Source organism: Camponotus vicinus, unplaced genomic scaffold (assembly GCF_025532165.1).
Source record: "Camponotus vicinus isolate PSW18456_S1 unplaced genomic scaffold, iyCamVici1.0 SCAF_9, whole genome shotgun sequence".
NCBI lineage: Eukaryota > Metazoa > Arthropoda > Insecta > Hymenoptera > Formicidae > Camponotus > Camponotus vicinus.
In genome coordinates, this window is record NW_028141981.1 from 4538563 (window position 1) to 4563178 (window position 24616).

Sequence of the window (24616 nt, forward strand, 5' to 3'; positions counted from 1 at the left end):
TTAAATTTATAATAATTGACTAGCGATTCTGTAACAAAGGCGTCCGTCAAATTTTATAATGCTTATATTTAATCATTAATTTAGCATCGAATTTTTACATTTTATATAAAAATTTTCCGAATTTATTAATGACTCTTTGACATGAAAATACAAACAGTTACTTTTTTATGAATATTCCAAAAATATATACTTCAGAAATAAATACTTTAATTTAATGAATTACTATTATGTTAATTATTATTATGTAATCATTATACGTATACTTTCGATAATTTTTCGTGTAATTTACATAAGAATTTACAATCGTAAATACAATTTCATATAATATAATTATAGTCATAATTGTATTGTATTTTACAATTAAAATATCAATGTTAGATTATAATTAAAATACAATTATAACTATTTATAATTTACAATTTACAATTTACAAATTTATGATGCTATCAATATCAAATAATAATATTCGATTTATTCAAATATTTAATAACATCTACATAATAATTAGATATTGATAGCATTAACATTTGGATTTAATATTATATTTGATTTAATACACATATATTTTTAAGTTAAAATAAAATGTAATATGTTAAGATTTTTTAAACGTTAATAATTATGCAGTTTCTTTAATATTTCTGAAGATAATTTTGATAATTTAAATTTCACTTTTAAAACATTTTTATTTTTAAAACATGTTATATTTATTTTTACAACGTTTTTAAAAATAAATTCAACTTAATGAAAATAATTTTAATTTACCCCTAGGATTATTGGAATATTAAAAGAAAGAATGAATCTTACTTAATAGCCCTAACAACCCTACTATTAAAGGATTCTAATAATTTTAATAGCTCTAACAATCCTACTATTACAGAATACTAGTGATCTTAAGAGCCCTAACAACCCTAATATTAATAGAAGAATTCTAATGATTTTACTTAATAGCCTTAACAACCCTACTTCCTGATTAACTAAAATTATTCGAGATTTGAGGAACCTATCTCTAATCATCACCTCACCTAATCACGTATATATTTTAGTCACGTGCCCTAACCGCGTGCCCTAACCGCGTACCCTAATCGTACTCTTCAGGCCAGTTGAACCTACCTTTCGTTGATCCTGGCCACTTTCTTTCTCGATCTCTAATCAGAGATCGAAGAAGGAGATAATTACTCCTTCTTTTGCCGGATAATTACCGGCAAAAGAGCGTGAAATATTTACGCTCATTTAGTAACGATCATTCGATTTCATGATCGTTCGTTAAATATTGAATATAACTTTATTTTAACTGAAATAAAGCCAAATTACTACAAATTTCTATAAATTATGTTTTATAATAAAATATAAAATTAATGTGTGTATTTATCATATTACAAATTATTTAATTAATTAATCATTTGGCTTTATATTAAGTTAAAGTAAAGTTTAAAAACAATATCTACAAACAAATTCTACGATGGATGAGCAATTAAAAGATAAGTGCGTATTATAAGAATAAATTAGCATCAAAAATTGATAAAATTGATAATTGTTAATGCGTGTCCTTTATTTAATAAATTAGACAAAATCTTTACAAAAAAATCTTTTCTTGATCTCTTCTTTTTTTAATTAATATTTCAATATATTTTCGCAATAGATGTAAACCATAAGTTCGAAAGAACTTATTAAAATTATTTAATTTAATTTAGTTAATTTAATTTAATTATTTAATTTAATTTATTTAATTTAATCCATCCTAGCTCATCCATTTTAAGGCAATGGATTTATCTACAATCTACAATCTACATCTACATCTGCAATCTCTACGAATCCGTTACCTTAAAGTTAAATAAAAGTTTTTTTCACTCACCGGCACTGACGCGCAACAGCGGAGTTGTTGTTATCGAAGCTAGTTGTCTGTAACATACAAATATAAAATTCGTTTATAATAATGCTCACAAAATGCAATTAATATTTAAAAAAATTTTTATCGCGCGGAATTTTATATCCGATGTGTAAAATAATAAGCAGATAAACACGTATGGAAAAATTTTATAAATTTTTGAAACTGTTCTTTAAATAGAAAATTTTATATGACTTTTATAAAAACTTTATATGACTTTTATAAAAATCTTTCTCTTTAATTCATTTAAATAATAAGATCGAATTATTGTTCGTTTATAACAAGTTAACGATTTATATATAACAATTAATATATAAATAATAGATATTCACCATCAGGTTGCTCCGCCGATGTAAGATGCCTCTCCCAGGCCTCCTCCTCCTCTCATGTTGTTGGCGCGCGATACTTTTAACGACACTCCCGCACTCGCGAGCGATATTTTTATATCGCTATTTCCGCTATTTTACGCACGATACTTAACGGTGTCCGCACTATTTCGGTACGATAAAAAATTTTCTATTTGATCGCGCGATGTATATACTTAATATGTATATACTTTGAACGGCACTCCCGGTTTCGGTACGAGCGAAAATCCCATTTCACTTACGAGAATCAGCTTCGAGTCAACAAGTCGGGAATGCAACGATACAACGAGCAAGGACTAAGCCCAAACCGGAAAGAAGACGAAACGATTGACGGAAATAGAGGAAAATGAAGTTCACCAACTCTTTTTCGCGCATAATTATCCTATCTCGTATCGAACCTGGACCCGCTAAGCACGATTTCAGGTGCTTCGCCCGGAACACGAAGTTTCCCGCGATTGCAGGACATGGCTACACCAGGCTGGTAGACGGCAAAAGAAGAGGATACCCACATTTTTTAAATGCTAACATTGAGCAATTTAGAAAATGGGGAGGCAACCCCTTTTACCGAGCGAAAATCGTGCCTAGGGGAATCCATTCGACTCCTCGACAGGGTTAACACACGCAGTGCGTGTGGCTGTAGACGAGCAAAGAGAAGGGACCCATTGACGACCATTCCGAGCAATCGATCAAGTTCTAACTAATTCGGGCCGAATCACTTGACGAAGCACGAAGTACGAAGCGCGAGTGTACGTTGCATAGCCACGTGTACAAACTCGAAACATCCCAGTTAGTTGGCATCGGAAGTAGAGACTCGTAACAATAAATGAAACTGGGATTTTATATGAAAAAGTCCAAAAGTTCCGCGAAAACGCGACGACGCGAGAATACTATAACGCGAAAACGCGGTAACGAAGCGCTTGCCGTCCGCGGCACGTTGACGGCACCGACGACGCGAAAGGGTACTTAGCTTCCCATTCAGGCACCTTAAGATTTATCATAAATAGAAAAATTTAAGATAAACCTCAAGGCACCATCCAAGTACTAAGCCCTCCCACCGCGACAAGGTGTACCCCATAGGAGGGTTATATTATATATAATTTTATATATAATATAATATATAATTTGAAATTTATTTTGTAATATAGTACATAAATTTAAATTTGCATAACAAGAGACCGTAAAACAAAATTATTAGCGCGGCACTATTTATGTCGGATACTATGTTGTTGTTAATTCATTGTTGAAATATTTTAACATATTAATGTATCCCATATATCTAACGTATTAATATATCGTAAGATTAAAATAATTACATGTTGTGATACATAACTATTGTTTAATTAACAAGGAGAATATTTAAAGCATTGGTCGAAATATATTTAATTCTAATATTGTTAAGGAAATATCATTATAATAAGCATTAAGGATCGAAAGATCATAACATAATTAAATCTATGTCCTTTTACGTATCCCCTGTTTCAGTTTTTATTCGCAGTAATGAATGATTGCGATTCGATAAAGATTTATCGTTACGATACAGTTTCATATTGTTAATTATTTCTTAATTAATTAATTTTTATTAATATTTATAGCAAATTATGTTTCGATACTAGTCGTAATCGTATTTAGTAAAAAAAATTACAATATACGAAGCGTTTCTCACCACTACCTTACTACTCGAGAGTCACCGCGCGAATGATAACAAAACCATAACACAGCGCGCTACTGTTTATATTTTATATTGCCAAAGTCGAACCGTGTTATCGATAATTCGTTGCCGAAATATTTTATATATTATAAAATATACACTAACGGAATATTAAATTAATGAAATATTTTAATTTATTGATTAAAATTGATTATTTATTAAAAAATTTATCACGGAGCCTTTCGTTATGCTAATTATTTGCATCTATAATTCGATTGTTTTACTTTTTGTGTTCTCTCATAATCCAAATTATTTTTAGATTTTCAAGTAGAACGATAAAGTAACACGGATGAAATATATTTGTGACTCTAGGTATTGAAATAATAATTATTGTCTGGAAAGATCGCAACGATCGAAGCGATTATTTAACATTTTGGATTTCTATCATTTAATCGATTCTCGATACAGTTTCATGTCGTTAATTAATTTTTAATTAATTAATATTTATTAATATTTATAGCAAATTATGTATCGTACATGTTTATGTACAATATACGAAACGTTTCTCATCACTACCTTATTACTCGAGAGTCACCGTGCGAATGATGACAAAGCGGTAACGTATAAGGCACTACTGTTTATATTTTATATTGCCAAAGTCGAACGCCGTGTATCGAGAATTCGTTACCGAAATATTTTCTGTAATATAAAATATTTGCGCGAGGAATATTAAATTATAGAAGTATTTTAATTTATTGATTAAGATTAATTGATTATTTATTAAACTATTCATCATGAAGTCTTTCGTTATGCTAATTATTTGCATCTATAATTCGATTGTTTTACTTCGTGTTCTCTCACAATCCCCCCTCTCAAATTATATTTAGATTGTCAAGTAGTACGATAAAGTAATATGGGTGAAATATATTTGACTCTAAGTATTAAAATAATAATTATTGTCCGTAAAGATCACAATGATCGAAGTGATTATTTAATATTTTGTATTCCTATCATTTTATCGATTCTCGATTAAATTGTATATTGTTTAATTAACAAGGATTGAGAATATTTAAAGCATTGGTCGAAATATATTTAATTCTAATATTGTTAAGGAAATATCATTATAATAAGCATCAATATGATTGAAAGGTCATAACATAATTAATTCTCTTATGTCCTTTTATGTATCCCCTGTTTCAATTTTTATTCGCACTAGTGAATGAATGCGATTCGATAAAGATTTATCGTTGCGATACAGTTTTATGTCGTTAATTAATTTTTAATTAATTAATACTTATTAATATTTATAGCAAATTATGTTTCGATATTAATCGTAATCGTGTTTAGTACAAAAATTACAATATACGAAGCGTTTCTCACCACTACCTTACTACTCGAGAGTCACCGCGCGAATGATAACAAAACCATAACACAGCGCGCTACTGTTTATATTTTATATTGCCAAAGTCGAACCGTGTTATCGATAATTCATTGCCGAAATATTTTATATATTATAAAATATACACTAACGGAATATTAAATTAATGAAATATTTTAATTTATTGATTAAAATTGATTATTTATTAAAAAATTTATCACGGAGCCTTTCGTTATGCTAATTATTTGCATCTATAATTCGATTGTTTTACTTTTTGTGTTCTCTCATAATCCAAATTATTTTTAGATTTTCAAGTAGAACGATAAAGTAACACGGATGAAATATATTTGTGACTCTAGGTATTGAAATAATAATTATTGTCTGGAAAGATCGCAACGATCGAAGCGATTATTTAACATTTTGGATTTCTATCATTTAATCGATTCTCGATACAGTTTCATGTCGTTAATTAATTTTTAATTAATTAATATTTATTAATATTTATAGCAAATTATGTTTCGTACATGTTTATGTACAATATACGAATCGTTTCTCACCACTACCTTATTACTCGAGAGTCACCGTGCGAATGATGACAAAGCGGTAACGTATAAGGCACTACTGTTTATATTTTATATTGCCAAAGTCGAACGCCGTGTATCGAGAATTCGTTACCGAAATATTTTCTGTAATATAAAATATTTGCGCGAGGAATATTAAATTATAGAAGCATTTTAATTTATTGATTAAGATTAATTGATTATTTATTAAACTATTCATCATGAAGTCTTTCGTTATGCTAATTATTTGCATCTATAATTCGATTGTTTTACTTCGTGTTCTCTCACAATCCCCCCTCTCAAATTATATTTAGATTGTCAAGTAGTACGATAAAGTAATATGGGTAAAATATATTTGACTCTAAGTATTAAAATAATAATTATTGTCCGTAAAGATCACAATGATCGAAGTGATTATTTAATATTTTGTATTCCTATCATTTTATCGATTCTCGATTAAATTGTATATTGTTTAATTAACAAGGATTGAGAATATTTAAAGTATTGGTCGAAATATATTTAATTCTAATATAGTAAAAGAAATATTATAATAAGCATTAAGGATCGAAAGATCATAACATAATTAAATCTATGTCCTTTTACGTATCCCCTGTTTCAGTTTTTATTCGCAGTAATGAATGATTGCGATTCGATAAAGATTTATCGTTACGATACAGTTTCATATTGTTAATTATTTCTTAATTAATTAATTTTTATTAATATTTATAGCAAATTATGTTTCGATACTAGTCGTAATCGTATTTAGTAAAAAAAATTACAATATACGAAGCGTTTCTCACCACTACCTTACTACTCGAGAGTCACCGCGCGAATGATAACAAAACCATAACACAGCGCGCTACTGTTTATATTTTATATTGCCAAAGTCGAACCGTGTTATCGATAATTCGTTGCCGAAATATTTTATATATTATAAAATATACACTAACGGAATATTAAATTAATGAAATATTTTAATTTATTGATTAAAATTGATTATTTATTAAAAAATTTATCACGGAGCCTTTCGTTATGCTAATTATTTGCATCTATAATTCGATTGTTTTACTTTTTGTGTTCTCTCATAATCCAAATTATTTTTAGATTTTCAAGTAGAACGATAAAGTAACACGGATGAAATATATTTGTGACTCTAGGTATTGAAATAATAATTATTGTCTGGAAAGATCGCAACGATCGAAGCGATTATTTAACATTTTGGATTTCTATCATTTAATCGATTCTCGATACAGTTTCATGTCGTTAATTAATTTTTAATTAATTAATATTTATTAATATTTATAGCAAATTATGTATCGTACATGTTTATGTACAATATACGAAACGTTTCTCATCACTACCTTATTACTCGAGAGTCACCGTGCGAATGATGACAAAGCGGTAACGTATAAGGCACTACTGTTTATATTTTATATTGCCAAAGTCGAACGCCGTGTATCGAGAATTCGTTACCGAAATATTTTCTGTAATATAAAATATTTGCGCGAGGAATATTAAATTATAGAAGTATTTTAATTTATTGATTAAGATTAATTGATTATTTATTAAACTATTCATCATGAAGTCTTTCGTTATGCTAATTATTTGCATCTATAATTCGATTGTTTTACTTCGTGTTCTCTCACAATCCCCCCTCTCAAATTATATTTAGATTGTCAAGTAGTACGATAAAGTAATATGGGTGAAATATATTTGACTCTAAGTATTAAAATAATAATTATTGTCCGTAAAGATCACAATGATCGAAGTGATTATTTAATATTTTGTATTCCTATCATTTTATCGATTCTCGATTAAATTGTATATTGTTTAATTAACAAGGATTGAGAATATTTAAAGCATTGGTCGAAATATATTTAATTCTAATATTGTTAAGGAAATATCATTATAATAAGCATCAATATGATTGAAAGGTCATAACATAATTAATTCTCTTATGTCCTTTTATGTATCCCCTGTTTCAATTTTTATTCGCACTAGTGAATGAATGCGATTCGATAAAGATTTATCGTTGCGATACAGTTTTATGTCGTTAATTAATTTTTAATTAATTAATACTTATTAATATTTATAGCAAATTATGTTTCGATATTAATCGTAATCGTGTTTAGTACAAAAATTACAATATACGAAGCGTTTCTCACCACTACCTTACTACTCGAGAGTCACCGCGCGAATGATAACAAAACCATAACACAGCGCGCTACTGTTTATATTTTATATTGCCAAAGTCGAACCGTGTTATCGATAATTCATTGCCGAAATATTTTATATATTATAAAATATACACTAACGGAATATTAAATTAATGAAATATTTTAATTTATTGATTAAAATTGATTATTTATTAAAAAATTTATCACGGAGCCTTTCGTTATGCTAATTATTTGCATCTATAATTCGATTGTTTTACTTTTTGTGTTCTCTCATAATCCAAATTATTTTTAGATTTTCAAGTAGAACGATAAAGTAACACGGATGAAATATATTTGTGACTCTAGGTATTGAAATAATAATTATTGTCTGGAAAGATCGCAACGATCGAAGCGATTATTTAACATTTTGGATTTCTATCATTTAATCGATTCTCGATACAGTTTCATGTCGTTAATTAATTTTTAATTAATTAATATTTATTAATATTTATAGCAAATTATGTTTCGTACATGTTTATGTACAATATACGAATCGTTTCTCACCACTACCTTATTACTCGAGAGTCACCGTGCGAATGATGACAAAGCGGTAACGTATAAGGCACTACTGTTTATATTTTATATTGCCAAAGTCGAACGCCGTGTATCGAGAATTCGTTACCGAAATATTTTCTGTAATATAAAATATTTGCGCGAGGAATATTAAATTATAGAAGCATTTTAATTTATTGATTAAGATTAATTGATTATTTATTAAACTATTCATCATGAAGTCTTTCGTTATGCTAATTATTTGCATCTATAATTCGATTGTTTTACTTCGTGTTCTCTCACAATCCCCCCTCTCAAATTATATTTAGATTGTCAAGTAGTACGATAAAGTAATATGGGTAAAATATATTTGACTCTAAGTATTAAAATAATAATTATTGTCCGTAAAGATCACAATGATCGAAGTGATTATTTAATATTTTGTATTCCTATCATTTTATCGATTCTCGATTAAATTGTATATTGTTTAATTAACAAGGATTGAGAATATTTAAAGTATTGGTCGAAATATATTTAATTCTAATATAGTAAAAGAAATATTATAATAAGCATTAAGGATCGAAAGATCATAACATAATTAAATCTATGTCCTTTTACGTATCCCCTGTTTCAGTTTTTATTCGCAGTAATGAATGATTGCGATTCGATAAAGATTTATCGTTACGATACAGTTTCATATTGTTAATTATTTCTTAATTAATTAATTTTTATTAATATTTATAGCAAATTATGTTTCGATACTAGTCGTAATCGTATTTAGTAAAAAAAATTACAATATACGAAGCGTTTCTCACCACTACCTTACTACTCGAGAGTCACCGCGCGAATGATAACAAAACCATAACACAGCGCGCTACTGTTTATATTTTATATTGCCAAAGTCGAACCGTGTTATCGATAATTCGTTGCCGAAATATTTTATATATTATAAAATATACACTAACGGAATATTAAATTAATGAAATATTTTAATTTATTGATTAAAATTGATTATTTATTAAAAAATTTATCACGGAGCCTTTCGTTATGCTAATTATTTGCATCTATAATTCGATTGTTTTACTTTTTGTGTTCTCTCATAATCCAAATTATTTTTAGATTTTCAAGTAGAACGATAAAGTAACACGGATGAAATATATTTGTGACTCTAGGTATTGAAATAATAATTATTGTCTGGAAAGATCGCAACGATCGAAGCGATTATTTAACATTTTGGATTTCTATCATTTAATCGATTCTCGATACAGTTTCATGTCGTTAATTCATTTTTAATTAATTAATATTTATTAATATTTATAGCAAATTATGTTTCGTACATGTTTATGTACAATATACGAATCGTTTCTCACCACTACCTTATTACTCGAGAGTCACCGTGCGAATGATGACAAAGCGGTAACGTATAAGGCACTACTGTTTATATTTTATATTGCCAAAGTCGAACGCCGTGTATCGAGAATTCGTTACCGAAATATTTTCTGTAATATAAAATATTTGCGCGAGGAATATTAAATTATAGAAGTATTTTAATTTATTGATTAAGATTAATTGATTATTTATTAAACTATTCATCATGAAGTCTTTCGTTATGCTAATTATTTGCATCTATAATTCGATTGTTTTACTTCGTGTTCTCTCACAATCCCCCCTCTCAAATTATATTTAGATTGTCAAGTAGTACGATAAAGTAATATGGGTGAAATATATTTGACTCTAAGTATTAAAATAATAATTATTGTCCGTAAAGATCACAATGATCGAAGTGATTATTTAATATTTTGTATTCCTATCATTTTATCGATTCTCGATTAAATTGTATATTGTTTAATTAACAAGGATTGAGAATATTTAAAGCATTGGTCGAAATATATTTAATTCTAATATTGTTAAGGAAATATCATTATAATAAGCATCAATATGATTGAAAGGTCATAACATAATTAATTCTCTTATGCCCTTTTATGTATCCCCTGTTTCAATTTTTATTCGCACTAGTGAATGAATGCGATTCGATAAAGATTTATCGTTGCGATACAGTTTTATGTCGTTAATTAATTTTTAATTAATTAATACTTATTAATATTTATAGCAAATTATGTTTCGATATTAATCGTAATCGTGTTTAGTACAAAAATTACAATATACGAAGCGTTTCTCACCACTACCTTACTACTCGAGAGTCACCGCGCGAATGATAACAAAACCATAACACAGCGCGCTACTGTTAATATTTTATATTGCCAAAGTCGAACCGTGTTATCGATAATTCGTTGCCGAAATATTTTATATATTATAAAATATACATTAACGGAATATTAAATTAATGAAATATTTTAATTTATTGATTAAAATTGATTATTTATTAAAAAATTTATCACGGAGCCTTTCGTTATGCTAATTATTTGCATCTATAATTCGATTGTTTTACTTTTTGTGTTCTCTCATAATCCAAATTATTTTTAGATTTTCAAGTAGAACGATAAAGTAACACGGATGAAATATATTTGTGACTCTAGGTATTGAAATAATAATTATTGTCTGGAAAGATCGCAACGATCGAAGCGATTATTTAACATTTTGGATTTCTATCATTTAATCGATTCTCGATACAGTTTCATGTCGTTAATTAATTTTTAATTAATTAATATTTATTAATATTTATAGCAAATTATGTTTCGTACATGTTTATGTACAATATACGAATCGTTTCTCACCACTACCTTATTACTCGAGAGTCACCGTGCGAATGATGACAAAGCGGTAACGTATAAGGCACTACTGTTTATATTTTATATTGCCAAAGTCGAACGCCGTGTATCGAGAATTCGTTACCGAAATATTTTCTGTAATATAAAATATTTGCGCGAGGAATATTAAATTATAGAAGTATTTTAATTTATTGATTAAGATTAATTGATTATTTATTAAACTATTCATCATGAAGTCTTTCGTTATGCTAATTATTTGCATCTATAATTCGATTGTTTTACTTCGTGTTCTCTCACAATCCCCCCTCTCAAATTATATTTAGATTGTCAAGTAGTACGATAAAGTAATATGGGTGAAATATATTTGACTCTAAGTATTAAAATAATAATTATTGTCCGTAAAGATCACAATGATCGAAGTGATTATTTAATATTTTGTATTCCTATCATTTTATCGATTCTCGATTAAATTGTATATTGTTTAATTAACAAGGATTGAGAATATTTAAAGCATTGGTCGAAATATATTTAATTCTAATATTGTTAAGGAAATATCATTATAATAAGCATCAATATGATTGAAAGGTCATAACATAATTAATTCTCTTATGCCCTTTTATGTATCCCCTGTTTCAATTTTTATTCGCACTAGTGAATGAATGCGATTCGATAAAGATTTATCGTTGCGATACAGTTTTATGTCGTTAATTAATTTTTAATTAATTAATACTTATTAATATTTATAGCAAATTATGTTTCGATATTAATCGTAATCGTGTTTAGTACAAAAATTACAATATACGAAGCGTTTCTCACCACTACCTTACTACTCGAGAGTCACCGCGCGAATGATAACAAAACCATAACACAGCGCGCTACTGTTTATATTTTATATTGCCAAAGTCGAACCGTGTTATCGATAATTCGTTGCCGAAATATTTTATATATTATAAAATATACACTAACGGAATATTAAATTAATGAAATATTTTAATTTATTGATTAAAATTGATTATTTATTAAAAAATTTATCACGGAGCCTTTCGTTATGCTAATTATTTGCATCTATAATTCGATTGTTTTACTTTTTGTGTTCTCTCATAATCCAAATTATTTTTAGATTTTCAAGTAGAACGATAAAGTAACACGGATGAAATATATTTGTGACTCTAGGTATTGAAATAATAATTATTGTCTGGAAAGATCGCAACGATCGAAGCGATTATTTAACATTTTGGATTTCTATCATTTAATCGATTCTCGATACAGTTTCATGTCGTTAATTAATTTTTAATTAATTAATATTTATTAATATTTATAGCAAATTATGTTTCGTACATGTTTATGTACAATATACGAATCGTTTCTCACCACTACCTTATTACTCGAGAGTCACCGTGCGAATGATGACAAAGCGGTAACGTATAAGGCACTACTGTTTATATTTTATATTGCCAAAGTCGAACGCCGTGTGTCGAGAATTCGTTACCGAAATATTTTCTGTAATATAAAATATTTGCGCGAGGAATATTAAATTATAGAAGTATTTTAATTTATTGATTAAGATTAATTGATTATTTATTAAACTATTCATCATGAAGTCTTTCGTTATGCTAATTATTTGCATCTATAATTCGATTGTTTTACTTCGTGTTCTCTCACAATCCCCCCTCTCAAATTATATTTAGATTGTCAAGTAGTACGATAAAGTAATATGGGTGAAATATATTTGACTCTAAGTATTAAAATAATAATTATTGTCCGTAAAGATCACAATGATCGAAGTGATTATTTAATATTTTGTATTCCTATCATTTTATCGATTCTCGATTAAATTGTATATTGTTTAATTAACAAGGATTGAGAATATTTAAAGCATTGGTCGAAATATATTTAATTCTAATATTGTTAAGGAAATATCATTATAATAAGCATCAATATGATTGAAAGGTCATAACATAATTAATTCTCTTATGTCCTTTTATGTATCCCCTGTTTCAATTTTTATTCGCACTAGTGAATGAATGCGATTCGATAAAGATTTATCGTTGCGATACAGTTTTATGTCGTTAATTAATTTTTAATTAATTAATACTTATTAATATTTATAGCAAATTATGTTTCGATATTAATCGTAATCGTGTTTAGTACAAAAATTACAATATACGAAGCGTTTCTCATCACTACTTTATTACTCGAGAGTCACCGTGCGAATGATGACAAAGCCGTAATGTAGCGCGCTACTGTTTATATTTTATATTGCCAAAGTCGAACACCGTATTATCGATAATTCGTTGCCAAAATATTTTATATATTATAAAATTTGCATTAATGCGGAATATTAAATTATGCAAGTATTTTAATTTATTGAGTAAAATTGATTATTTATTAAACGATTTATCACGGAGCCGTTATGCTAATTATTTGCATCTATAATTCGATTGTTTTACTTCGTGTTCTCTCATAATCCAAATTATATTTATATTGTCAAGTAGAACGATAAAGTAACACGGATGAAATATATTTGTGACTCTAGCATTAAAATAATAATTATTGTCCGTAAAGATTTCAACGAAATGATTATTTATTATCTTAGATTTCTATCACTTTGATTTTTGATTAAATTGTACACATCGCTAAATATGCATTTTAAGATCTATCGTCGCGACACAATTTTGCGTATTATTTAGCATATATAAAATTAAGTAATAATTAAATATCAAATTATTTCTTAATATACTTCTCAAATCAATTGCGTTTAGAAAAGGAATTTGATGAAGCTTTTCGCATCACTATTTTGTTCGAATTCATTTCGCGAATGATAATATAACTTAAACCTATAAATATTAATGCGTTATATGTTGCAAAGATCGGACGCGGTATTATTATTAATTTGTTGCAAAAATATTTTATATATAGCATACGCGCGAAATATTAAATTAATTTAGAGAACTATTTTAAATTATTGATTAATTTACTATACGATTGATGTATCACGAATCTTTATATTAATCTCGACTTTGCGATTTGACTGTCAGATTGAAAACAATAACGAAATAAGCATATTTAGTCAAGTTAATATTTTTTTTGTATAATATCTGCATATATGTTATGATTATTATATAAATAAGACATCTAAATAATTTTCTTTTTTTAAGAAAGGAAAAGAGAGAAAGAGAAAAATGACTCGCAGTAATTTTAATTACAATTTCGAGAACTTCCTCTGATTATTTGTTATAAATATAAACGCCAAGCACAAATTAAGCATGCAAACAAACAGTACTTTTACAGATCCCTTTTATATAAAGCAAAGTGTCCAAAATAAATGATTTTGAGAAACTAATTATTACGCCCTATTTATATTTTTATCCGTTGATATTTACAGATATTACAGATATTACAGATATTTAATATTATCAATTGTACAATTATTAAAAAAATGTTTTTTGAGTATAACTTTTAAAAAGTGTAATGAATAAAAAATCTAATTCTTATATATAAAATATCTAAATAAATATATTATAAAAAATATTTTATAACGTATCTATTAAATGTTAATATTATTATAATTAAATATTAATATATTATAATGTATCTCTCTATTAAATGTTAATATATCCATAGTTTTCATGTATCTCGTATAAAAATATTTTATTTTATTTTATAATTTTAAATATTTGAAATTAAAATGTGGAATGTATGTTATATATATATTATATGTGTCTTATATATTATATATACGTTATATTGCATGATAATTTAGAATGAATCACTATCCAGATAATGAAAAAAGAACAAACAATGTTTATTATGTGTGAAAATAATATATAAATATGATAAATAATAAAATTACTTACCGCATATGTGTGTGTGTGTGTTCCGTACGTTGCCCAATGCTTTTCCAGATCTTTTTTTTTCTCTCTTGTATATATTCTTCACTATTTTCTGGTGGCACTCATCCGCGTAAATACGATTAATTACAATTAGTAGAATACGATTAATTACCATAGTCTAATACGTGGGACATTTTGCATGCTATTCTCGATCGCGGAATAATCATATGAAATTCGCACTTTGTTATATCATAAGAGCAACATTTATACGAGATTAAAATTAATAATATAGCAGTAATAAGCAGAGCGAATAGCACTAGTACTGTTGATGTATGTATATATAGTATATGTATAAAATACAAATCTCGTAAGATCAAAAATTAAAGTAATGAAAAATCGTGATATAACTATTGTTTAATTAATAATTAATTTATACTTGCTTTTTAGAAAAATTTAATCAAAAGATACTTGATTATAATAATTATAACAAATTATGTTGCAATATTAGTCACGATCGGGTTGGAAAAAGAATTTGATAATATACGAAGCGTTTCGCACACTACTACTTTATTATTCGAGTGTCACCGTGCGAATGATGACAAAGTCGTGACACGTATATGTAGCGTGCTTGCTATACGTCCCCAAGGCCAAATATGATATTATTGATAATTCTCTGCCGAAATATTTTACGTACTACATATACACGCGGAATTTTAAATTATAGAGATATATTTTATTTTAAATTAATTATTAAACGATTGATGTATCACGGAACCTTTTGCTATTGATTTGAATTTATTCGATTGTTTTACCGCGCTTTTCCGAAGTCAAATTTTATAATATTTAATTTTGCATTTTAAAAGACTGACTTAGAGCGAGCTAAATAAATAAATAAATAAATAAATAAATAAATAAATGATGTTGAGAGAAGAAAAAGAAGACACATAAATAAATAAATAAATAATAGCGTGAAAAGAGAAAACATACTAATATTTTTATATAATAAATTATTATTAATTAAATTATTTATAATTTTATTTATATTATTTATATTATCAGAGAGACATATATGTTACCCTCTGAGAACATTCATGGACATTGGCTTTGTAGTTCATGTCCACGTTTTTAATGTCCACAGAGGGAGTATCGTTTCCAGGGATCAGCTAAAAGCGGGTCATGACATCTCTCAGTCTTCTCTCTGACCTAGGGCAGGTAGTGCAGTGAACTGTTGCACTAAACAGCACTGTACCTATATGATCTGTGCACTGCACTGCTAAAAAGAACAGCAACGTCTTTTGCTAAAAAGAACAAACCTATATATCAAGTTATTTTAATGAGATACATACAAAATAGAAATATAAAGATTTATAATGAAAACAGAAAAATGGGAAGAATTAGATGTGCGATTAAGCGATCCTGTATTAAAAACACTTAAACAATTAAGATTTCTCGATATGACACCAGTTCAGGTAACCACATAATGTATATTTGTGTATGTAATATATTAGAAATATTAAAATATTAAATATTACAAGGTGGTGTATAAAATAATAATATAATATTTATTATATTAATTGCAGGCAGCTTGTATACCATTATTATTGAGTGGTAAAGATGTTGCAGCAGAAGCAGTTACAGGTAGTGGAAAAACACTTTCTTTTCTTGTTCCTCTGTTGGAAATATTACAAGTAATTTTTCATTTATTACACAAATTTATTTCAAAAATAAATTTATCTTTACCTTGATAAAGAATTAAAGCATTAAAAAGTTTTTATATGTTAAAACATAGAAACGACCAGATAAATGGAAAACTATGGAAGTAGGAGCAATAATAATTAGTCCTACAAGAGAGCTGGCTACACAGATTAGTGAAATTTTAGAAAAATTCTTAGAAAAAATTCCATCATTGAAGCAAGTATTATTAGTTGGAGGTGTGACACTTAAAGAAGATGCAGAAAATTTGAAGAAAGGAGTGAATATTATCGTTGCTACACCTGGCAGATTAGAAGATATTTTATCCAATTGTAGTTCCATTAATTTGAATTTGTGCATAAAATCTTTGGTAATGAAATTATATTTCTTGCAACAAAATTTCTATGTAATCAGAATTTTTGGATTAATCAAATATACTATTATTTCTAGGAATTTCTTGTTTTAGACGAAGCAGATAGATTGCTAGATTTAGGATTCTCAGCAACTTTAGACAGCATTTTAAGTTATTTGCCACGTCTTAGAAGAACAGGATTATTTTCTGCAACACAGACGAAAGAATTACAACAATTAATTAGAGCAGGTCTGAGAAATCCAGCATTGGTAGTTGTAAAAGAGAAGTCTAATATTTCAACGCCTGTAAATTTGAACAACAGTTACACAATTGTTCAACCTGAGCACAAATTATCAATAATGATAGATTTTATACGCTCAGTAGGGTTTAAAACAAAATATATGATATTTTTATCTACTTGTGCATGTGTGGATTACTTCAGTCGAGTTATACAAGTGTAAGGCATACTTTAATTAAAAATATTAAAGTATTATTTGCTGTTAAAATTTGTATACAAAATGTTTCATTTAATTGCTAATGTAATATTTTTGCATAGTCTTCTTTTTCAGTCAAATAATGTTTTTTTAGTTAATTTGTTGATATTAAAAATTTTAATGGTTAAATATAAAATACACACACACACACACACACACACACACACACACACACACACACACACATATATATATATATATATATATATATATATATATATATATATATATGGTGCATGTAATATATACATGTATTTACAGGTTGTTACCATCAATAAATGTGCTAGCTCTACATGGTAAAATGAAAAGCAAGAGATATAAAATATTTGATCAATTTCGACAAGCTGAAAATGGTATTTTGATATGTACAGATGTAATGGCTCGTGGGATTGATATATCTGAAATAAACTGGGTATTACAATATGATCCTCCATCTACTGCCAGTAGTTTTGTACACAGGTAACAATGTTATATAGAAAGTAGTAATAAGTATTAATATCTTTTTTTAAAGAGATATATTTTGTAAAATTAGTTTATATTCCATATAGATGTGGTAGAACTGCTAGGATTGGCAACGAAGGAAATGCATTGCTATTTCTTCTAGAGACAGAAGATGCATATGTAGATTTTGTTAAAAGAAATCAAAAAGTAGAACTGCAACAAATAAAAACAAAATCAAATGTCAATATCATCGAAGAATGCTTGCAATGTATGAGGCATCTCCAACAAAAAGACCGACTTATGTTCGATAAAGCAAATCGCGCATTTGTTTCATACATACAATCTTATAGTAAACATGAATGCAATTTAATTCTTCAATTAAAAGATATTGATATGGGAAAGTTGGCTATGGGTTTTGGATTATTGAAAATGCCAAAAATGCCTGAACTTAAAGGAAAGGATGTGTCGTTTTTCATTAGCCCTGAAATTGATATAAACGCGATACCTTATGCGAACAAACAACGCGAATTGCACAGAATAGAAAAATTAACTAAATATCAAAACACAGGCATTTGGTCAACTAATCATAAACGTAAACGGAAACAAACTGAATCCTGGTCAGAAAGCAAGAAGAGAAAACTCGAAAGGCAAGAGAAACGAAATAAACGAAAAGAAAAAAAGAAATTAAAACAGGAGGTTTCAACAGCTTCCAGTAAAAAAAAGAGGAAACATATTAAAGAGGAAGATCTCGAAGAATTGGCGAAAGATATAGCGTTAATTAAAAAATTCAAGAAAAAGAAGGTAATGTATTAATCCTTTTTTTTTATTTATAAAAATTAATTTTTTTCTTCTGTAATTTTCGCATTTTTATTATTTTATGTAATGCTTGTACATATAATTGTAGATCTCGCAAGAAGAGTTTGATGCGGCGTTTGGAGTCTAAAAATATTAGTTATGAATATATGACATATGTGCGCAACATCCCTTTTTAAATTTTCATTTTCTTGATATTTTTTTATTGTATAAATTTTTTCAAAATACATTACATACTAAATTGGTAATGTAAATGTACATAGTATTATATTTTTTTTACGGATCCTTTCCATTGAATTCCTGCGAATATATTTATAGATATATCATGTAGAATATTTCACATTAATAATAAAATATAAAGTCGTGTTTGTTTGACAAATGTAAATATTTATTTGCAGGAGATATAAGAATCTCGCAGAGAAAATTCATGTTCCTGCTTGCGACATTGTAAAATTTACGCACTTAATCAAACATAAGATTCGTTTCTACAAGGCCCACGACCTTGCTTACTCCCTTCTTTCCTTCTCCCCACCTTTGCTCCATTCTCCACTCTTTAAAAGCGTTCCCTTTCTACGTGAATCGTTGCTTATCGCATAGCAGGGCCAGGATAGCGCTGTAGAGGGGAGTGAAATGATCTCTCATACAAGCGCATATGCGAATGTGTGCATACGTGTCTCGACAGAGTAGCGAAGAATGGAGCTGCTTGAGAAATTCCAAGTATTGGTGCTCTAAGTTGACTGCCTCTCTCGGATGACTCATTCGTGTGTCAAGTGAACGTGCACGAGATAAGCTCATTTTTGAGTTGACGCATGTACGAATAATCTTTTAAAGTGGAAAGTTTTAGATTTATGCTGGAAAATGGAAGAAGAAACGGCAAATCGCCCAAAGTGGTTGTTGGAACTGGAAAATCGTAAACGGAAGGTATGTTGTAATTTTTTCATGAGACTTGCAAAGAACTTGAAAAAAAGAAATATTACGTATACAAAATTATAAGATTGAAATTTAATTGATGTCTATTATGTCTTTGTTACTTAGCCGCGTTTAGCACATGAAGCTGGTGCTGGTGCATCATGCATGAATTGTAAGTCTGCATGTCCTGGTCTTGATTTGCATTTTTGGCGAAAAATTTGCAAAAATTGCAAATGTGGCCGGGATGATCATGATGTCGATGATGATGAATTTCCACAATTTGATCTGCTGTTTGGACCAAGTGGAAAATTTAAAAAGAAGACAATGCGTAAGTAGTTGTAATATTTATAGATTATTCTTTTCTTACACACACACACACACACACACACACACACACACACATATATATGTATGAGAAAAGATTTAATAAGATAAGAAATAATAATTTTATATATATATATAATTAGCTACTTCTAAATTTCATTTTTAGGTTTACAAGTAAATAACAAAAAGCAAAATGAAGTTGAAACTACATTTGAGTGGATACCGCCAGATACAACTGAAGAACTTGCTGCGGATTATATGAAAGCTTTACCTGTAGAGAAATTACCAATTAAAGGATCTGTTGGTGCTGCTTTGCGGAAACAGTTATTACAGAAACAATTACCACTTCATGATATTGATCACAAAGTTTGTGATGAACTTAGTGAACAAGAACAGAAACAATTTGAAAAATATTTAGAGAATATAAAAAAGTATGTAGGGCAAGGCAAAGTAATAAAGGTAAGTCACGTGAATATATTATTAATATTATTAATATGAGTTGCAATTTATTTTTAAAATCATAAATATATATATATTTTATTTACTTAAAACAAATATTTAAGTATCTATTGCTAGCATATTTTATTATGATATAATGCACAAGATTTTTAATTCATACAATGATATGCATTTTCTTTTAAAACTTTCAATATTTGTATGATTTTTAACAATATTTGTATGATTTTTAACTTTATTATATCATACCACATATTAATAGATTGATTCCTAGATAGTGCTACCGCGTCGTTTTATTCTACATATAAAAATACTGTTATTGAGTTATTACTCTTAATTTAAAAAATTTAATAATGTTTTTTAAATTTTATATATCAATTAAAGCACAATAGTAACTAGAAATGTTATGAAATGAGTATTATTTGTAAATTTTTCTTTTCAAAGTTAAATTATGTATAAAAATGTAGCATACAAAATCTTGTAATATTTTATCCATTGTACATGTATATAGAATTTTTATGTATACTATGTATTACAATTTCATGGAAGATTTATAATAATATAAATAATGTTTTTAGATGTTGGGTGCTCGCCCATTCGATCGTTCTCTTATGACACCTATCAATGCAACTGATATGCAACATCTCAGTCCACAGCATAAATCTTATGTACCTTCTACTGGTGTTCAATTACGTATACCAAGTAGCTTTGCCGTGAAAAACCCATATGCAAAGCATCCATATGAAGTTCAAAATAAACCGAATACTATAAATGACAATAAGATATCCAATGCTGAAGAATATAACTTTTCACTAATTAATGTATCTGCCAATAACAATATTGCAAAATCGCAACTAACTGGAGGGAAATTGATTAATGAGCATTCTCAACATGCAAGTAATACAATGTCAAACGAAAGAGCTGTAGACAGTAAAATAATTAATTCTTCACTACCCGCCCATCTTGCTGAACAAGAAATCGTACCTGCTCGTGAAATGCATACTTCTGGAAATTACATATCTTACGGAGGGAATGCATTGAAAAGTACTTTAGAGGGGTATAGAGAAACTCTGAATAATATCATGCCGTGCAGTGCGCACTTAGAAACTATTAACAGTGAAGCAGTTTCTATGGCGGAATCGATGTTGGCGGACGCTCTTCTTCCACCCAGTGCAATACATGCTAGCGATATTATCGGAAGTACATTGGATGAGAAAAGCCTGATGTTTATACGAGAAAAGCTTGCCGATAAGTACAATGCCATAGAAAATTCGGCGATGCATGCTGTTCCTAAATCATCTCGATTATTAGACACGAGTGATGTATTATATAGCGGCGGATCCAAGGAAAATAATAATAATCCTGCGAATATTAATAAAGATGTAGAAAGAACAGCTATTATAACTGCTATGAAAAATCCTACAGGAACTTTGTTGGAAAAGACAGAAGTTAATAATATTGTAAACACTCCTTTAGAAGCAGAGAGAAAGATATATAAACCTTCATCTCAAATAATTGAATCGATTGCTTTACCTCTTAAAACAAATCACAAACCGGCGAAAAATAATTCTTCGGTGATAGAAGAATCTAAAACCATAAGAGAAAACACTATGGATCCCTTATTGAATGAATACACCTCTGTGAACCCTACTCTTCCCATACTAAATTCAACATTGCAAACTAATTCGCAATGTCCTGTTAGTGCTAGTCCGTTACAAGCAGAGTTGAATAGTTCGAGTTTGCAACCAACTGTCATATATTCCGAACAATTGCAAAAGCAAATATTTCCTCATATTGTTGGAGACTTCAACGAACAATCAAACACACAGCATATAGATCATCTAAAAAATAATGTAGAGGATTTAAAAATTGATTCAACAAAAGTACATAAGTGTGAAAAGTGCCATGAAGATATACGTGTCGGTGATGTGATTGTAACTGCAGAGAAGGCTAACAATGCATCCTGGCATCCTGGTTGTTTTGTTTGCTCGGTGTGCAACGAATTATTGGTAGACCTGGTATACTTTTACTATAAGAATAAGTTATATTGTGGAAGAGATTTGGCTGCATTCTTGGGAATTGTCCGATGTTTTGCATGTGATGAGGTAAGTGTGTGTAATACACAATGTTCTTTAATAAATGCATATTTTTTAATTACAAATTTTTTGAAGACATTCGTGTCAACTTAATAAAAATGTATTAAGAGATAATTTCTTAATCCTCAATGTCATATATATTTTTATAATTTTATATTTTTATGAGGTTAAAATTCTAATTAAGATTCTATCATAAAGTCTGAAATTAATTAAAATTAATTGAAAAATATTATATATTTATTTGTTCTTTTAAAGTTTGCTATTAAAAAAGCTCTTTTATTTCTGACTGCTTATTAACTAATTCAAAAGCTATGGATGTCTTGACATGCTTACAAAAAAATGTCTCAACATTTTGTAAAGATTTTACAAAAAATTTGCAGTTTAAAGAAGTATATTATATTTTTAAAAATATATATAAAAACGTTGTGTTTAAAATGATTAAAGTGAAAATTCAATTAATCTTTTTTCTCTTTTACTTCTATTTGTTACAGTTAATTTTTGTACGAGAATATACAGTTGCAGAAGGACACAATTATCATGTGAAACATTTCTGTTGTTGGGATTGTGATATGCCATTAGCTGGGCAACAATATATTACTGAAAATGATCGGCCATTATGTCTTCCTTGTTATCAAAAATCATATGCAAAAACATGTGCTGCCTGCAATATGGTGATTGCTGCTGATCAACAGGGTGTAGCTATAAAAAATTTGAACTTTCATGCAACTGAAGTCTGCTTTTCCTGCTATTGTTGTAAAAAGAACTTACTAAACGGTAGAATGGCGATAAAAGAAGATAAATTATTCTGCAGTAAAGAATGTATTGCAAAGTTCCTCAATCGATAAAAGATATGTATATATAAATAAAAAGATCTATTTACTATTTTTGATATGTTATTTTTTCAGCATCAGAATAAAATATATTCATGTATAAAATTATTTTAAAAATCTAAAAAATATACAATGTGTTAAATGTTAATGTGAAATTTGCAATCAATTCTTAATCATTTATTCATAGAGCTTATAATAATGGAGGAACCTTATCTATATGCCGATCATAGGTAAGTTTGTTTAACAGGGATCAATGAAAATTAATACGTCATATACGTCATTCTTAATCGGATTTAATAACATTAGTAATTTTAAGGCTGGCCAATCATAGTCAATCCATTTTTCAGAAAAATAGCTATACTTGGCCAGTTTTAGAACTTCAGATGTTATTAAACCTGATTAAGAGTGATATACTGTACTAATGTGGGTATAATATAACTTAACTAGATTCACTACTCCTGTTGTCCTTTTGAAAAAGAATAAGAACAAGAACATTATTTAATTCCAATAGAATAGGATTATCACATATGTCTGCAAAAACCATATCAATGATATATTAATAATTTCTGATTTTCTATTTCTACATGTCTCATTTTCTTATTTTACCAGTTTTATAATTATAAATTTTTCTTTAATTATATATAAAAATTGAAGTAGATGTTGTATCAAACTTATACAAAAAAAAAATAAAATGGAACAAGATATTAGACTGCACAGATCTATTTTTACAATTGATTGGAAAAATATGTTTATCGATCCTTTTTCAATGCACTACACCATTATTCAAATTCTAGTAATTATTAGAATTCCGATTAAGATTCTGATTAATGAAAAAAATATAGTATAAGAAATAATTCAAATATACACACATTATAATGAACATTTATGACGTACATATTAATATTGTATGATATACTCTCTGTACATATACATATACATATACATATATATATATATATATATATATATATATATATATATATATATATATATATATATATGTAGATGTATGTATGTATGTATGTATGTATATTTATAATATTACATATGTGACACAAAATAAAATAATAAAGGCTTTGATTTATACATTTTACAGTTTTGTT

At 27.9% G+C, this 24616-nt stretch overlaps 2 protein-coding genes across 3 annotated transcripts; both read left to right on the plus strand.

Annotated features, from left to right (window-relative positions):
* Nucleotides 1-16288: 16288 nt before the first annotated feature.
* Nucleotides 16289-19152, plus strand: LOC145976723 (putative ATP-dependent RNA helicase DDX55 homolog). 2 transcript variants are annotated; one of them, XM_083108051.1, is made up of 7 exons: nucleotides 16289-16575; nucleotides 16687-16794; nucleotides 16896-17168; nucleotides 17249-17607; nucleotides 17906-18103; nucleotides 18193-18886; nucleotides 18990-19152. In XM_083108051.1, exons 1-7 carry the CDS (start codon nucleotides 16477-16479, stop codon nucleotides 19026-19028), a joined length of 1770 nt encoding a protein of 589 aa, XP_082964177.1. In that variant the 5' UTR covers nucleotides 16289-16476; the 3' UTR covers nucleotides 19029-19152. The 2 variants fall into 2 exon arrangements, with proteins under 2 accessions (XP_082964177.1, XP_082964178.1); XM_083108052.1 differs by lacking the exon at nucleotides 16289-16575 and having other exon boundaries at nucleotides 16875-17168.
* Nucleotides 19153-19293: 141 nt separating this feature from the next.
* Tes (testin LIM domain protein) lies at nucleotides 19294-23567 on the plus strand. The gene is made up of 5 exons (XM_083108050.1): nucleotides 19294-19819; nucleotides 19934-20135; nucleotides 20298-20590; nucleotides 21166-22692; nucleotides 23175-23567. The coding sequence occupies exons 1-5, from the start codon at nucleotides 19757-19759 to the stop codon at nucleotides 23526-23528; spliced, it is 2439 nt and encodes an 812-aa protein (XP_082964176.1). The 5' UTR covers nucleotides 19294-19756; the 3' UTR covers nucleotides 23529-23567.
* Nucleotides 23568-24616: the final 1049 nt, after the last annotated feature.

Bases quoted from the DNA above. Each gene is read 5' to 3' on its own strand.
- LOC145976723 (XM_083108051.1), top strand. From the start codon at position 16,477: ATGAAAACAGAAAAATGGGAAGAATTAGATGTGCGATTAAGCGATCCT. The intron at 16,795-16,895 runs GTAATTTTTCAT...GTTAAAACATAG, and splicing joins CTCTGTTGGAAATATTACAA to AAACGACCAGATAAATGGAA. The intron at 18,104-18,192 runs GTAACAATGTTA...TATTCCATATAG, and splicing joins GCCAGTAGTTTTGTACACAG to ATGTGGTAGAACTGCTAGGA.
- Tes (XM_083108050.1), top strand. From the start codon at position 19,757: ATGGAAGAAGAAACGGCAAATCGCCCAAAGTGGTTGTTGGAACTGGAA. The intron at 19,820-19,933 runs GTATGTTGTAAT...TTTGTTACTTAG, and splicing joins TGGAAAATCGTAAACGGAAG to CCGCGTTTAGCACATGAAGC. The intron at 20,136-20,297 runs GTAAGTAGTTGT...TTTCATTTTTAG, and splicing joins ATTTAAAAAGAAGACAATGC to GTTTACAAGTAAATAACAAA.